Genomic DNA, 14,833 nt, shown 5'->3' with positions numbered 1-14,833 from the left:
TTTAGGCGGAGTAGGATCTCATTCCGCAAAAACTTTCCGAAAAGTTTCCAAGAGTGAAGAAATTTTAAGACTGAGATAACAACTATCTCTTGATACAAAAAACTTCCTGCACCCCTTCCTCCTTCTACTACTCCTTGTTCACGATACAGATCATGTTGTATTGTTTTTCATTGAGATTCCGAATAAAATTAAGCGCTACCACGGGATGGCATACGCGCGCGGATCTAAGGATTCTAAGGGATGCCGCCGCCCCCCCCCCCCCGCCCCCCCCCCCGGGTTCAGTTCCGAACGAGGAAGAAAATTGAAGAAACAAAGAATGAAGGATGTTTGTGATTGGAATGATTAGTCATGACGAAATTGACTCACAGTGCATGTTACATGCTTTAAAATGTTGACAATGTTCTGGAGGAAGCCCTCCGTCTCCGGACCTTCTTTACCCCCCCCCCCCCCCCTCCCCTATTTCGAAGTGTCCAAATCCGCCTATGCGAGACGGCTTGCCTGACGTTCGGCCACTAAATGACCTGAATGACCCATGTAGCCGTGCCAAGAAAAAACGCCGTATGAACCTTCAGACGTTGCCGAATTTCCTTTCATAGAACACGATTTTCCTGCTAACCTTATGAATATTTATCATTTAATTTTTCAGCTAATTTTGTTCATAATTTGATATAATATGTTTGATGATTTCAAGGGAAAATATTCGGAGCTTTCCTTAAAAATCAAAATTTTATTAAAGGATATTTGGCAACTCTCGAATGTTCATGCGGCGTTCTTCCTTCGCACGGTAGAGTAGTTCACGACACCTTCCGCACAGTGGTCCGGAGAAGTAGTGTTGGAAACATTGGCGGATCCAGCAAACTGGCAACACTGTTTTTCTCCATTTAAACCTATGGAAATGTATCGATTCTTGGAGGGGCCAAGTGCCCCCACAAGAATCGATTATTTAACATAGGTTTAAATGGAGAGAATCCGTTGTTGCCAAATTGCTATATCCGCCCCTGGTTGGAAAACTACATATCAAGACTAACCTCAGCCAACTCAACGAATAGTGACCCAAGTGCGGCACGCGCGCATTGTTTTTTTTCCAGTTTCCTCAATTTTTTTTGTTTTTGTTTATAGTACAGCGAGCGCTGCTGAGTGCTGATCCGACTTAGCACGGGAGCGAACACCGCGGTTCGAGAATCGCGCGCGAAACCAAGGATGACTGGATCGGAATCCGCGCGGCTAGAACTTCGCTCGGCAGAAACCCTACTTGCAATTAAATGAGTCCCGGCGCCGGTGGCGAAAAAGAAAAGCTAGTTGCAGCGGTATCGTGAAACAGGTTAGGTATGTTCCCGAACTGGTTGTGATTGCCGCGACGGATCTGTGTGTGAAGTTTGATCTGCGTCTCTTTTCCGAAGTGCGGTCATTTAGATCAGTTAACGTTTATTCCGTTTAGTGTCCGTGTTTGGTCGCTTTGATTGCGTTCAAAATGAAGGTAAGCGCTACACTCTACTCGCAGCTCAATCCCAACCTACAAAAATAAAAGTCATCGTGCCTCTGATGACTGGATAGCTTCCAACTGAATTGAAAAGGAAAAAAGCCGGGAAAATCACCGGGAAAAAAGTTCCGTGACCTTGCCATCGAATAAAAGGCTTCCGTGTCCCTTTCTTGATCCACATCCTCAGTAGAAAAAACAACTTAATCGGCCCGAAATATTTATAAAGAAACAACTTAAAACGGGACTAAGGCCGCAAATAATAAACATAAAATGAAATAAAAGAAAAATAAAAAACCCGGGACGTTTCGCAGGGATCACACCCGCATTTTCAACCGGCAAACAAGAAAATTATAAGGAGGACACTATGAGCCTCACCGTTGTTATTGTGAGACTGATAGTGCAACCAAAATACCTAAACGAGTAAGCGCAACTTGAAACAAAGCACATCCTCAGTAGGACTGCTTTTGAGATTTTTGTGGAAATCTTTCCCGAAAAGAAGGTGTCATCAAAAGTCGTGATTAGCACCGTTGTTTGGAAAACTACGAGTGGTAAAGGTAGATAGGAGCAAAAAAGAGTCAACATAAGGCATGCTTTGCAGGGAAATTTGACTAGGGCGATTCTGCTTGGAAATAAGGCACATTCATCTGTTCAGGCAAAGACTTCATGTCATACGCGAATTATTTGGTCTGCATATTAAAAAAATAAGGAAAATACAATTTCTGGCTAATACCCAAAAACACCTACCTGCATAGGGAAAGTAACGACACATAGGTTGTTTCTAAAATGAGCCTGAAACTGTAGTTCCTAATTGCAAAATGCAATCGATTTCTCGAAGGTATTTTGGGGGAAAATCAGATCCTTTAGACTGTAGGTATTACATATTTTTATCTACTCATTGGGTAGTTTTTGGTAACCTTCCCCTCCCCTCTTCTAAAATGGACAGCGTATTTATACTAAAAGGAACTAGGCAGTTAAGTGAGTAGGATTTACGCAAAACACAGTTCCTCTCAGCACTGTTACACGTCCAAATATAGAGATATACGCGATTCTTCAACTTCTTTCTTCTTCAAAAATACTAAATAATACTTCCGTCAACCAAATCGTGCGTGCATGATAAAATGGACTACACTTATGAAATGAAGAAGCTGTATAGGTATTGAAGCCATTTCAGAAACAACATACGTCTCTTTGATTTTCCAATGCAGATAAGTAGTTTTATGAGTGCGCCAGAAATAGTGGTTCTTTCCTTCCAAATGAGGTTCAAATGATCAATTACTTACTGAGGAAAACGCGCAGCTTAAAATTGGAAAAACTGGTTTATCATTTTAATGTTTTGCCGTGAGCGCAAGGCACTTCTAGGATAGAACGTATAGCGACGTCGTCACTCTCATCATTTAATTTATCGAATATTGGTTCGATTGATTTCAGGCTTAGAACTTGTGTTCATGTTGAACCGTTTCAACTTCCGACCTCCTCTTAGAATGGGGAACCATACAAACTTGCGCTTATAGAAATGTTTCATAAATATTATAGGTATAGAAGGGAGGATGTAGAGTCAAGTGTCAAATGTAACTGAGTAGGAAAATATACTTCTGAGATTATTTCTAGCCAGCGATAATAAGTAGGACTTTTTATACATGATTTTTACCTTAGATTATCGGCATGTACCAATAATTTGTTAGCGATATTAAACATTTTCTAGTTCAATTCTATTTTTAAAAGAAAACAAACCGACATTAATATTCAGAATTTTTATCAAATTATTTGGAGCCACGAAAAATCGCGGAAATTTGTGAGAGACAACGTTGTCTGGTTTTAAAATTTAAGAATAATTTGCAACATTGCAAATAGAAAAACAAGTTGCCGAGTTGCAATAAAATACTCTCTTCTGTTTCATCATCGCGGAAATTATATGTAACACAAATTAACTATATTCTCCTCCCTCTTTCCTCTACGTTATCTCACTCAGGGGGAGAGGGGGAGAGCAATCAAATTAAGCGGACTTTGAGATAAAAAATAAAATGCAGATCATGATTCTCCAATTTTCTCCCTCAATAATAGTGATTTTTATCTAAAAATTAGGTCGAATAGCTGTAAACTCACTCGTGATAGCCATCAAGAAGTTTGAGGAAGTGTTCATACCCTACAATATTCAAATTAAAAGAAAAGCAAGGGGTTTTCAGAGATGGCATGAAGTTCGGAAAAGTGTTAAACTTTTCGAAATAAATGCATCAAATGATACAATTTGCGTCTGCGTTATGCAAATTCACATTGTATAGTATTTGGATAACATTTTGCAGTAAGGAACTACTATTTTTGGCCCATTTTAGAAACAACATACTTGCCATTTATGTCCCTATGCAGATAGGTGCTTTTATGGGAGAGCCAGAGATAGTGGCTCCTTATTGCAAAATGTAGTCCATTCATGCGACGGCACTTTGGGGAAAAGTCACGATAGGTTCTCCCAGAAGGTATGGTTGAGCTTTATACCTTTTGGCAGCTTAGGCATACCTAGGGTCTCATATAGAACGGAGAGAGAAATTGATATTCAAACACGTTACTCTTTCTCATCAGAGTCATCGATTGTATTCAAATATGATTTGGGAGCAAGCCGCGAGCTTGACTCATTTCACCATTATGCAAACTATGCCTATCAAAATTGAAGCTGTCTGCGGGGAGACAAGCACTCGACGGAGGAGAAAATGAAAACAAAACAAAAAAAATTGGCCAGCACTTTCTAAATACGATGAAAATTGCTTCATTAGAGCAAATGAAATTGGAACACTGTCTGTCACTTTTTAAAAAAAGAAAAAAACACTTCCGGTGGGTTCTTTGAACTTAAACCTGGGCGCGTGCTTGCACCACTTCAAGACATTCCAGTTCGAAAGACGAATAGTCATTGTTTTTGTTCAAAATTCCATGCGATTTATCAGGATTGATCTTTGAAAATTTCGCATTCAAACGTCAAAATTAGGTTTTCTGAAAGGGGGAAAAATCCACACAAACGACGACTCACTGAGACAGAGACTTCGTAGTTTTTTGGTCAACGTGTGTATAAGAACTCAATTTAAAACTGAAAAACTCAATACAGAGGGGAAAAGCCAAATCAAGCACAGTTTTCCCTCAAAAAGATATGCTGTTTGGCGCAACACTAGTTCAACTTCACAAGTGCAACTTTGGTTTTGAACTGAGTTTTTGCGCACGTTTGCCAAAAACTATACAAACTATCTGTCTGAATAACTCGTGCGTAAAATCGCAATCTGTTTACATACGACTCATTAAAGTATAGGTGGAAGGAAACTCTGCGTATCATGCTCAGATACCTAATTTTTTTGCGATTCCGAAGGTTGGCGTCGTTATAATACATTTAAATAATGAATTGCTCGGAAAATTGACAATGTCGCGATAAACAACAATGGTTTATTTCATCGGTACAATGGCAGGCAACGCTGGAATTAAGTTGAGGTGTGAGAGAAACAACCGAAGCTTCGGTGAGTGTTCGTTCTAACCCCTGGATGCAACTATTCGGGCTCCATGGATGTCCGTGTTGCATAAGCACGGGACTGCAGGCGTTTTGAAATCAGACACTACAGCACCTCACCAGCGACGCACAGTTAAGCGAGTCAATAAGAGGAGTCGGATGAAATGTGGAAACATTACAAGCTCATATCGATGTTATTACGGAGTGTAAAGGTCTTAGAAGTACCTATAATTGCATTGATTTTTTCATAAAATTTCTTTAAAGAGACACCCTATAAAAATGATATGGAGGATTAACATGAAAAGTAGCAGTTTTAGTAAAAAATTCCATGTTCAACCTCTCTGCAAGGCTCGTTTTCTTGTGCGGCAGGCTTTCCTGCGAGGGTCGAAAAAGACAGATGCCCTTAATGGAGATGTTGCATGTGTGAGTAATTTCCGATTTGATTGTTGATTCATATATAAAAGTTCGCGAGAAACACGATGGAGCCACTGGTTTTCTCTGAAATCAACTCTCAAGCTCAAAAAAAAGCTCTCAAGTTGAGGCCAAAATGGAGGGGATATCCCACGCTATCCTGAGAGTCCACCTCTACATCAAGACAAGCTCTCCATGCACAGATAGGGAGCAAATACATTAGCAGGGTTGCCGGGTTTGCAATTTTAGAGTCCCCAAATTAAGTGGCAGCCCTGTCAATGTATTTGCTCTCTATCTTTGCATGGAGACAGATTGTGTCTTGATGTAGAGGTGGACTCTCAGGATAGCGTGGGATATCCCCTCCATTTTCGCCTCAACTTCAGAGCTTTTTTTGAGCTTGGGAGTTGATTTCAGAGAAAACCAGTGGCACCATCGTGTTTCTCGTGAATTTTGACGTATGAATCAACAGTCAAATCGCAAATTCCTCACACATGCAACACCTCCATTCTCCATTTATACTTCGAAGACACCTCTTGAAATAAGAGACAGCAGTCAAATCGCAAATCCCTCACACATGCAACATCTCCATTGAAAACGCTTTGTCGTCTTGGATCCTCCTCGCAGTAAAGTTCGCCGTTGCGGGCGGTTCGGGGGTTCTGCGGGTGAAGTGGTGAGTGCCTGGATAGTTAAAACGCCGTCAGTTTTCGTGGGTATGCAACACGGACATCCATAGAGCCCGAATAGTTGCATGCAGGAGTTAAGATAGAATTTGAATGGTGCTCGTCGCATTCTAAACTAACTAGGGGCGTTTCGCTAGTTTCTCTTGTGCCGTAACTTAATTCCAGCGTTGCCTATTGTACCGATGAAGTAAACCATTATTGATTCAAATCGCGATATTGTCAATTTTCTAGATAACGGGGCATAATAAAGGGACTGGAAGTACTGACACTACTATAAATGCTAATAGAGAGACTCTTGAATTTTTTTCGGAGTCCTTCCTAGAAATCCTAGGGAGGGTCCCTCCCCTCTTTAGGGTGTCCTTGTCCCTCTGAATTTATCTCGCGGGGCGCCTGAATAAATTTTACACGGGTAAAAAAATTAAAAAATCTGGCATTGCTCCAAAGGAAAGTGAAATGGTGCCTCTGATGAAGTTTACCACTCATTTGCTTTCTTTTTCCTTCGCAGGTGGAGCTGTTAACGACATCTGGGAAGCCTATAGGAGCGGTAGAGGTATGTTACTGATAAGTTTTTCTTCTGCATAAAAGGATCATTCATATTAAGGGGATTGAACTACGGATTTTTCTTACAAAATGACCATTCCCTACTATTACTGTTTGAAACATGTACACGAGCATTTTTGAATCACACATCAGTGGTATATAATATCACGTAGAAAAGAAGCTCGTTGCAAGCCCGAATGATAAAAATTTCACGACGAGATAATAATTGACATTTCATTCACTCATCATTGAAGTTGCATGTGAACATTGATGATGGGGCCTGAGCGATTTCTGTACTACAATAAAGGTTTTCTAGTAGCATACGAGTGGAACCAAAATTTAGGACAACTGGGTAAAAGATATCTTCTGAAATTTGATCAACTGCATCGCAAAAAAATTGTTTTTTAGAACTAATCGGCATTACTGAGGGCGAGAGGGGAATGGGTGGCGGCGTATAGTCTCATTGCTAATTCAAGTTTACATCTAAATTCGCCCCACGTTTTTACTCCGAGGGAAAATAAATTGCACTCGAATGAGCTTTTTCTCTCCGGAACGATCATTTTCATAGTTGTGCAATAAAGTTGCCATCCAATGAAAAATGCACTCTCAGTCTTCACCATTCAAACTTCCAAACGTGACGATTCATAGTAAATGTCCGCTTTTTTGACACCCGATATAGCTCTTCCCATATATGACAGCAATTTCAGGAAAATCCGCCGAAAAGTAAAATTCAAGATGTGAAGTTCCTGGTAGATTTTTTTAAAACTTTTATTTCGCAGATCATCGACTCTTAGGGCGCGGCGGGTACACAGGAGTTTCGCTTGAACTTTCTGATTCTCCATGCAAAACTTCTTTCGAGCCAGCCAGCTTCTAAAAAAAATGTAACAAAATCTGCGAAGTCGTTGAAACGCACGTTATGAATTTGTTTGAATTTTTACCCGTTCTCAGTTCCGACTTGTAAAGAAGGATTAAATTCTCGGTCGAGCGATCAAATGCAACCAACTCAAGGTCAATCGCTCACAACTTCAAGTTTGAGAGCATATCTCGTTTAGTTCAGAGCACAGTTGCCGATCCGTGTCAAAAAATAATTGAATAATAGTAGGAAACTTCTAGTTAACACTAGTATTTAAGTTCAATGTAAGTATATTGCATAAAAGCTGATCATTCTAACTTGTCAGTGATCGGAAACTTTTAAAATAATCTGAAGTCTCATATCCAATTGTTTGTACCAGGATGTTACCGTCAATATTTTCGAGTTTGACTGATTAAAATTCGTTTAAAACGAATCTCTGCCCCACGATTTGCTGGTCGGAGCACATTTTTGGTGGTCTACCTAACTTTTGACTGATTTATTGATAAACTTGGATTTTTCTTTACGCGAGGAGTGGATTTCTGGTTTGCTTTTATACTTAGTGATCGTTATAAAAGACAATCAAATAGAGGCATTAAGTAAGCTGAATCATGTCAAGAGGGGAATGCCTTATCCTTTTAGATGCCCAAAATCGCTCATGTGCCGTGCCCCTTCTTAATTTGGAAATTTACAATGAGGGGGAACATTTTTCCAGGCTAAATTTTGGCAAGTTTAGCTCACTTAAAGGAAATGCCGAGGCCTGTAACGATTAAAACGGCAACGCTGTCGGCTCAATTTAGAACTCATTTGACTAAACATGCGTATTTCAAACGGAGAAAAAGAGTAGTGGACTAAACGAGGAGGAAAAGTACACTTATTCTTCCACATACTTCGGAAAATTACGCGTTGTAACTTGTATACAATGCAGTGGACCAAATCTACTTGCAAAATAAAGGGACTTGTTAGCTCGACATATTTCTAATAAATAAATAAATAAATAAATAAAAAAAAAAAAAAAAAAAAAAAAAAAAAAAAAAAAAAAACATGGGAAAGCCGCTTCGGCCGGCGCGAAAAACTGATCAATATAATCACCCGGATTCCAGGTTGATTTTATCCTAAACGCGTTGTAACTTGTATACAATGCAGTGGACCAAATCTACTTGCAAAATAAAGGGACTTGTTAGCTCGACATATTTCTAATAAAAAAAAAAAAAAAAAAAAAAAAAAAAAAAAAAAAAAAAAAAAAAAAAAAAAAAAAAAACACGGGAAAGCTGCTTCGGCCGGCGCGAAAAACTGATCAATATAATCACCCGGATTCCAGGTTGATTTTATCTAGAGTAAATGTTGATGCCTGTTGCGGACATTGGTACTGAACAGATATTTAAAGGTCCCATCTAAGTACAGTCAATTTTTACGTGATTTTTTATGATACTACACTTCCTCTTGATTTTCTTCTTTAGTCGTTTAAACGATTTTTTTTTTTAAATTTAGGGGTTTGGGTTAGAATAATTCGAAACCCCCTGTGCTTGTTGTTGGGCTGATTAAATTTTAGGGTTTTAGTGAACCCTCTTCACTGAACTCTGAAAGTAACAAACGAGATATTAAGAAGATGGAGGGTGTTATCACAGAGCATCATATAAAGTCGCAAAGTAGGTGAATTCTAAGCTTTGATTAATGGCAGGCGTGTTACTGCTCAAATCGACGTAAAGACGCAAGTGCTTGCGATTCAACATATTGAACAATATTTCGTCACCTTCCAGGCAAAGTAGCACAAGCGCCATGCGACGTTTAAAAATTTCCGCCGCCATTTTATTTCTTTACTGAGAAATTGTTGGTTGAATCTGTTTGAAAATTTCACTAAATTTTATCGGCAGCACAAAGAAAATTCAGTGAAGTTTTCGGACAGCTTCGTTGTAAAAAAAATAAAATGGCGGCGGAAATTTTTAAACGTCGCATGGCGCTTGTGATACTTTGCCTGGAAGGTGACGATTTCTTTAATGGCCACTCTTAATGTTACTACTGCATAGTGTACAAGTTTTTGGCTGTTTTTGTGCAAGAAAGAGAAATGTGCGTGCCGCGAAGTTTTTGCTGAGTGAAAAAGGTACGTGTAAATTACAAAAAAAAACGGATGTTCCTAAATTTTCCTAGATAAAATGTTTAGTTTTGAGGTAACTTATGAATATTCTTTTGAAATTTTCAGATTCTTTAAATTGGGAACAAAATTCCCTGAAAAATTGGAAGAAAAATATTCACAAGTCTCCCAGAAAAGTCGTATTTTATCGAAGGAAATTTGGCAACGTCTGAAGGCTTAAACAGCGTCTCACCTCAATCCGGCAGTATGCACATACAAGCATCCTTACGGTTTTGAGCATCGATGTCTCAGTATATACTTGCACACGGATAACTCACAGAGGGTTTCCCGATCCCTGAGCGACACTTCACGTCAGTCACTTTTATAACCTTGCGTTAAAGTCACTGGACCACCGCTCCATGATAACTCATATTCTTCCAGTGGCAACATTGTTTTTCCTCCATTTAAATGTACGTAAAACAATCGATTCTTGGAATGGAAGCTTGCCTGACCTCAAATCGATGCAGTTGAATAGATTAATTAAATGGAGAAAAAATTGTTGTCAACTTCTAAAGTCGCCGCTGCAGCCACTTTCTATTTTGGATATAGTCATGCTTGTATCTCCCCTTTTTCAGTCTCATTTCTAGACCGTACCTATTGTTTTGTTTTGTCGATGGTTTGAGCAACAAGTAGATAAAAAAAATTATAACAGAGGGCTCGTGAAAAAATGTAAAAAAGTCGAGAAGGCTCGTCAAATTGCACGTTTATCTGACAAAAAATCAACCATCCTCTCCCACTATACGAGAAGCTGTTGATTTCCAATTTGTTGTTTTCAGAGAAACATTACCCTGCATGAAGTTATCATGACCCGTCACAGGCGTACATTATTCACACATTCAACAAGAAAGAAAACTACTATGACAAAATTCAAACTGAGCGGTGCAATTTTTTAGAATTTTGCCGAAAAGTAAATTTAAGTTCAATTCAAGTCACCAAAAGGCGGATCATTTGGAAATAAAAAAAAAAAAAAAAAAAAAAAAAAAAAACCATTATTATGCGCTCTTCTTTTGGGATGTTCTTGCCACGCTAATGTGCTATTGCAATATTTATTGTATCAATGACTTAAAAAGGGCTCACGTTACTTATCGAGAGACTTTACAGACGGGATCAAAATATCTTATCAATGAAATCACGTTTTGCTTCGGGCAAATACAACATTCGTGGGCAATATCCATCCTAAACTCGAATCACATATTCGTCTTTGAAAAAAAATTATGGTGAGCGATCAGGTACGACCCAGAGATGATGACAACGACGATGACAATTTTTACAACTTTAGAGCAGTGCGTCGGATGAAGGCCACGGAGTCTTTGACAGAATTAAGAATCATGTTCTTGGGAGTTTTATGGAAGTTTTCAGTAGAGGTGATGAACAATTATACCTGTATGGACCTTGAGTAGCTGTCGTGAGTCTAATCGTAGATTTTTTTATTCTTTCTCCGATGTTTCGTTCAAATCTTACGGTCACTCCTACGATAGGTCTGCTTTCTTAAAGTTCACGGTCCGCCTGATATGGTGGACTTTCGAGGATGCAACATGCAACATAAACGTTGACGATTGAGGGCGTGCAATACGCGAAAGGTTCAGTTACACAATCAAATTGAGCCATCAAACTGAAGCTCTGATGGAAAAAGACCTGAGATGAGGATGCGACCGATGAGAGGCCCAATTTGATGGCTCAATTTGATCGTGTAACTGAACCTCAACACTGTCTTGCTAAGGAAAAACGTTGTATGAACCTTCATGCGTCGCCAAATTTCCTTTGATAAAACATGAATTTCCTGCTAAACTTATGAATATTTTTCAGATAATTTCGCTCTCAATTTCGACTAACGTTAATATGCCTGAAAATTTCGAGGTCAAAAATTCATAAATTTCCTCGATGGTAAACATTTTATCGAAGGAACTTTGGCAACTCTCGAATGTTCATACGGCGTTTTTCCTTAGCACGGCAGAATACGCTTCAGATATCGAAGAAGGGTCTTATATAAAAGTATGCGCCATGTGCACTGGAAAAAAAAAAAAAAAAAACACATTGGATGTAGAGTCCAGACTCTTAAAAACATCGACAAGAAAAAGTACTCTTGATTCAATCAGAATCTAACTTAAATCAAGAATTAAGCCTCTTAATTTAAGCGGATTTCTTTTCAATTCAAGCAAAAATCCCATTGAATCAAGAGTGTTTTTTCTTGTTAATATTTTCAAGAGTCTGGACTCTAGATCCAATGTGTTTTTTTTCCAGTGTGGTGTGCTTTACAGAAAGGGGAGGAGGAGGGGGATCATGAATGCTTATCCTAAACTTTTGAAAATTGACTCCACTCGGACGCATTTTGAGGCTTCCGCAGCTGTTAACTTTTCTAATAAGATGTTTTAGTATGTACAAGTTGGAATGAAGAGGTAGAGGCTTTAAAAAGAAACTATAAATAATTTTTATTATTTCCACAGCTTTCAAAGGCAAGCACTGTGCAGGATGTGAAAAAAGAAGTATATAAAATCAAGAAGCAACTTTACCCAGAACGACAATCAATAAGACTGGAAGTAAAAGGCAAAGGAGCCAAAGATTCGGACACTTTAGAAAATTTAGGTAATTATGAATACTTTATGCAAAAATAAAGAAAAAAAATTGTGAGGTTTTGAAATTTAACAATGAGAATATATATTTATCACCGCAATAAACTTTTAAAAACTCAAAAATCTCTCTCCTTCTTTTTAAAAATTGTATCTTTGAATTTGAATTTTTCATTACATAATTAATCTGCAAAAAATATAAATTATTTAATGAATGAGAAAAAATAAAATTAAATAAAAAAAATGAAGTTTCTTTTCCATTCTTGTTTATTTACTTACTTATTCTCGTTTTTTTCTACTAACATTGAATTGAAATTAGCTTATATGACAAAATAAATATGCTCTGATCATACATCTAAGAAGCCAAGTACGGTTGTTTATTGATGTTCATCTTTTCCAATTTTTCGCAGGAATTCAAGATGGTGGAGCTTTATATGTTAAGGATTTAGGACCACAAATTGGATGGTCCACAGTATTCTTGAGTGAATATGCTGGCCCACTTTTCACATATCTATTATTTTATCCCCGACCAAGCTTCATCTATGGGGCTGATGCAGCTTCTTCAAAATATGAATGTGTTGTCACGTGAGTATTGAAAACTTATGCCCGGGTTTACTTCTATGAGAATTGGAATTGTCACCCCTCTATAAATAATTATTTAGACAAAGCTATAGAATGATTCTTGTGATTGAATTGTTGGAAGCTAATTATCTAACTTAATACACAGTAATTTTGAAAATGTCATTTTTTGTCTTTCTTTTGAGAATCTTATTTTTGTTACATATATATTTATTTATTGTTTTATTTATTTATTTATTTTTTTTTTGTTGTTGCAGGATTGCAGCTATTTGTTGGAGTGTGCATTATGCTAAACGTATTCTAGAGACTATATTTGTACACAGATTTTCTAATGCTACAATGCCATTATCTAACTTATTCAAGAACTGTTCATATTATTGGGGCTTTGCTGCTTTTGTATCATATTTCACTAATCATCCTCTTTACACACCACCTAGCGATGTCCAGATGAAAGTTGGACTAGCAGCATTTTTGGTAAGCTGAGTATGTATTTTTTTAAACAAAAAAAATCCAAAGAAAGAAGCCTTTGTGACTTTATTTGCATACGCTAAATGAGGGGGTTGGGAGACAAGGCGCATGAGTGCAGTTTTTAAAAAAATTGAGATATAAATGATTTCAAGTAAAACTAGTCTTAATACATATTCTGTGAAATATTCGCCCCAAATTCCAATTTTTAAGCATCAAAAGTCAGTTTGGAATTTCATTCCGCCATTAGGATCCATATAATTTCGAAACTTCAAACATGTTTTTCTCTAAATAGCGAAAACTGCACTTAAGCGCCTTGTCCTCCAAGCCCTTCAAATCTGCTCCGATAAAAATCCATCTGAAAGCTAGCTATAGACGACTTGGAAGTAGTTGGAGCTTTATCTTTATGACTTACGACTCATTGTCACACAGCTACTAAAAAAGGATAACTTGTTTGAATAAATTCGCCTAAATGAGACAAAATTAAATGACTGCTCATTTGTAATTAAAATGACAATGGGTTCTATTTTTTACAGATTTGTGAATTGGGAAATTTGAGCATCCACATTGCATTGCGAAACCTTCGACCACCTGGGACCAAAGTTCGAAAGATCCCAGTAGCCACAGGCAACCCCTTCACCATTCTGTTCAGTCTTGTATCCTGCCCCAACTACACTTATGAAATTGGCAGTTGGATTGCTTTTTCAGTGATGACTGGAAGTTTGCCAGGTAAAAATCCAAATATAATATCATACAGTAGTCCTAGTCAAGCTGCGGATTGCACTACACAATTTTCAACAAAAATAATAGAAGCATACCCTCATAATTATGTACTTATTTGACCCAAAGAGAGACACTGAGTTGCCAAATTATTAGCACCAGTCTCATCTAATAATGGGTACCTTATTAAATAAGTTTTTGTGATTCAGCGAAACAAAAAAGTCTGAGCAATATCGACAGTTTAGTCACTAGTGTTGTTTCCTAAAAAACATTCCCATTGATTTTTTTTCAAATTCAATTCACGCTCAAAGTAGCTGACATGAACTACTCATAAATATTGTTGATACTAGTGCTCAATCATTGTAGCCAAAATAGCGTCTCTTATTCGAATCATAATTTTTTCATTGTTCCAGCTTTAATATTCACAATTGCTGGTGCTTATCAGATGACAATCTGGGCTCTTGGAAAACACCGAAATTACAAGAAAGAATTTTCAACCTATCCAAAGCAACGGAAGGCCATTTTCCCGTTTTTGATCTAAAGTAACTTAACTGCTTTTAGTTGGTGAAAGAATGACAGACAGGGTTTCTGAGGTAAAAAAATAGTTCTAGAGAATCCTACAACCTACTGAATGTATACCTCAGGATAGTTCAAGATGTGTTCAGTGAGTTAAGATTTTTTGGTTACCAATCAATGTAACACCACTAGTCGTAACAGAATGATATTCATTGTTATTATTTCTGTTTTTATTCCATCTTGGAAACAAGATGGAAGTTGTAAATAAAAAAAAATGAAATAAAAATTTTAAACACACATTTTTTGTCGTTTCTTGATTCATTGTTTCATTAATGAGCAGACAGAATGCTTGCATTTATGGCAGCATAAATTTTTAGAGCACAAAAAGAGAAAAAAAATTAGAAAATAATTAA

The 14,833-nt window shown here is 37.6% G+C and overlaps 1 protein-coding gene across 1 annotated transcript; it reads left to right on the top strand.

Annotated features, from left to right (window-relative positions):
• The first annotated feature begins 1,158 nt into the window (after positions 1–1,158).
• Positions 1,159–14,717, top strand: LOC109042406 (probable very-long-chain enoyl-CoA reductase art-1). Its single transcript, XM_019059114.2, has 7 exons — positions 1,159–1,477; positions 6,558–6,602; positions 12,018–12,156; positions 12,551–12,725; positions 12,977–13,193; positions 13,721–13,913; positions 14,318–14,717. Exons 1-7 carry the CDS (start codon positions 1,472–1,474, stop codon positions 14,443–14,445), a joined length of 903 nt encoding a protein of 300 aa, XP_018914659.1. The 5' UTR covers positions 1,159–1,471; the 3' UTR covers positions 14,446–14,717.
• The last annotated feature ends 116 nt before the right edge of the window (positions 14,718–14,833 follow it).

Source organism: Bemisia tabaci, chromosome 6, assembly GCF_918797505.1.
Source record: "Bemisia tabaci chromosome 6, PGI_BMITA_v3".
NCBI lineage: Eukaryota > Metazoa > Arthropoda > Insecta > Hemiptera > Aleyrodidae > Bemisia > Bemisia tabaci.
This window is presented reverse-complemented; position numbering and strand designations above follow the sequence as displayed.

Bases quoted from the DNA above. Each gene is read 5' to 3' on its own strand.
- LOC109042406 (XM_019059114.2), top strand. The intron at 12,157-12,550 runs GTAATTATGAAT...AATTTTTCGCAG, and splicing joins GGACACTTTAGAAAATTTAG to GAATTCAAGATGGTGGAGCT. The intron at 13,194-13,720 runs GTAAGCTGAGTA...TATTTTTTACAG, and splicing joins TTGGACTAGCAGCATTTTTG to ATTTGTGAATTGGGAAATTT.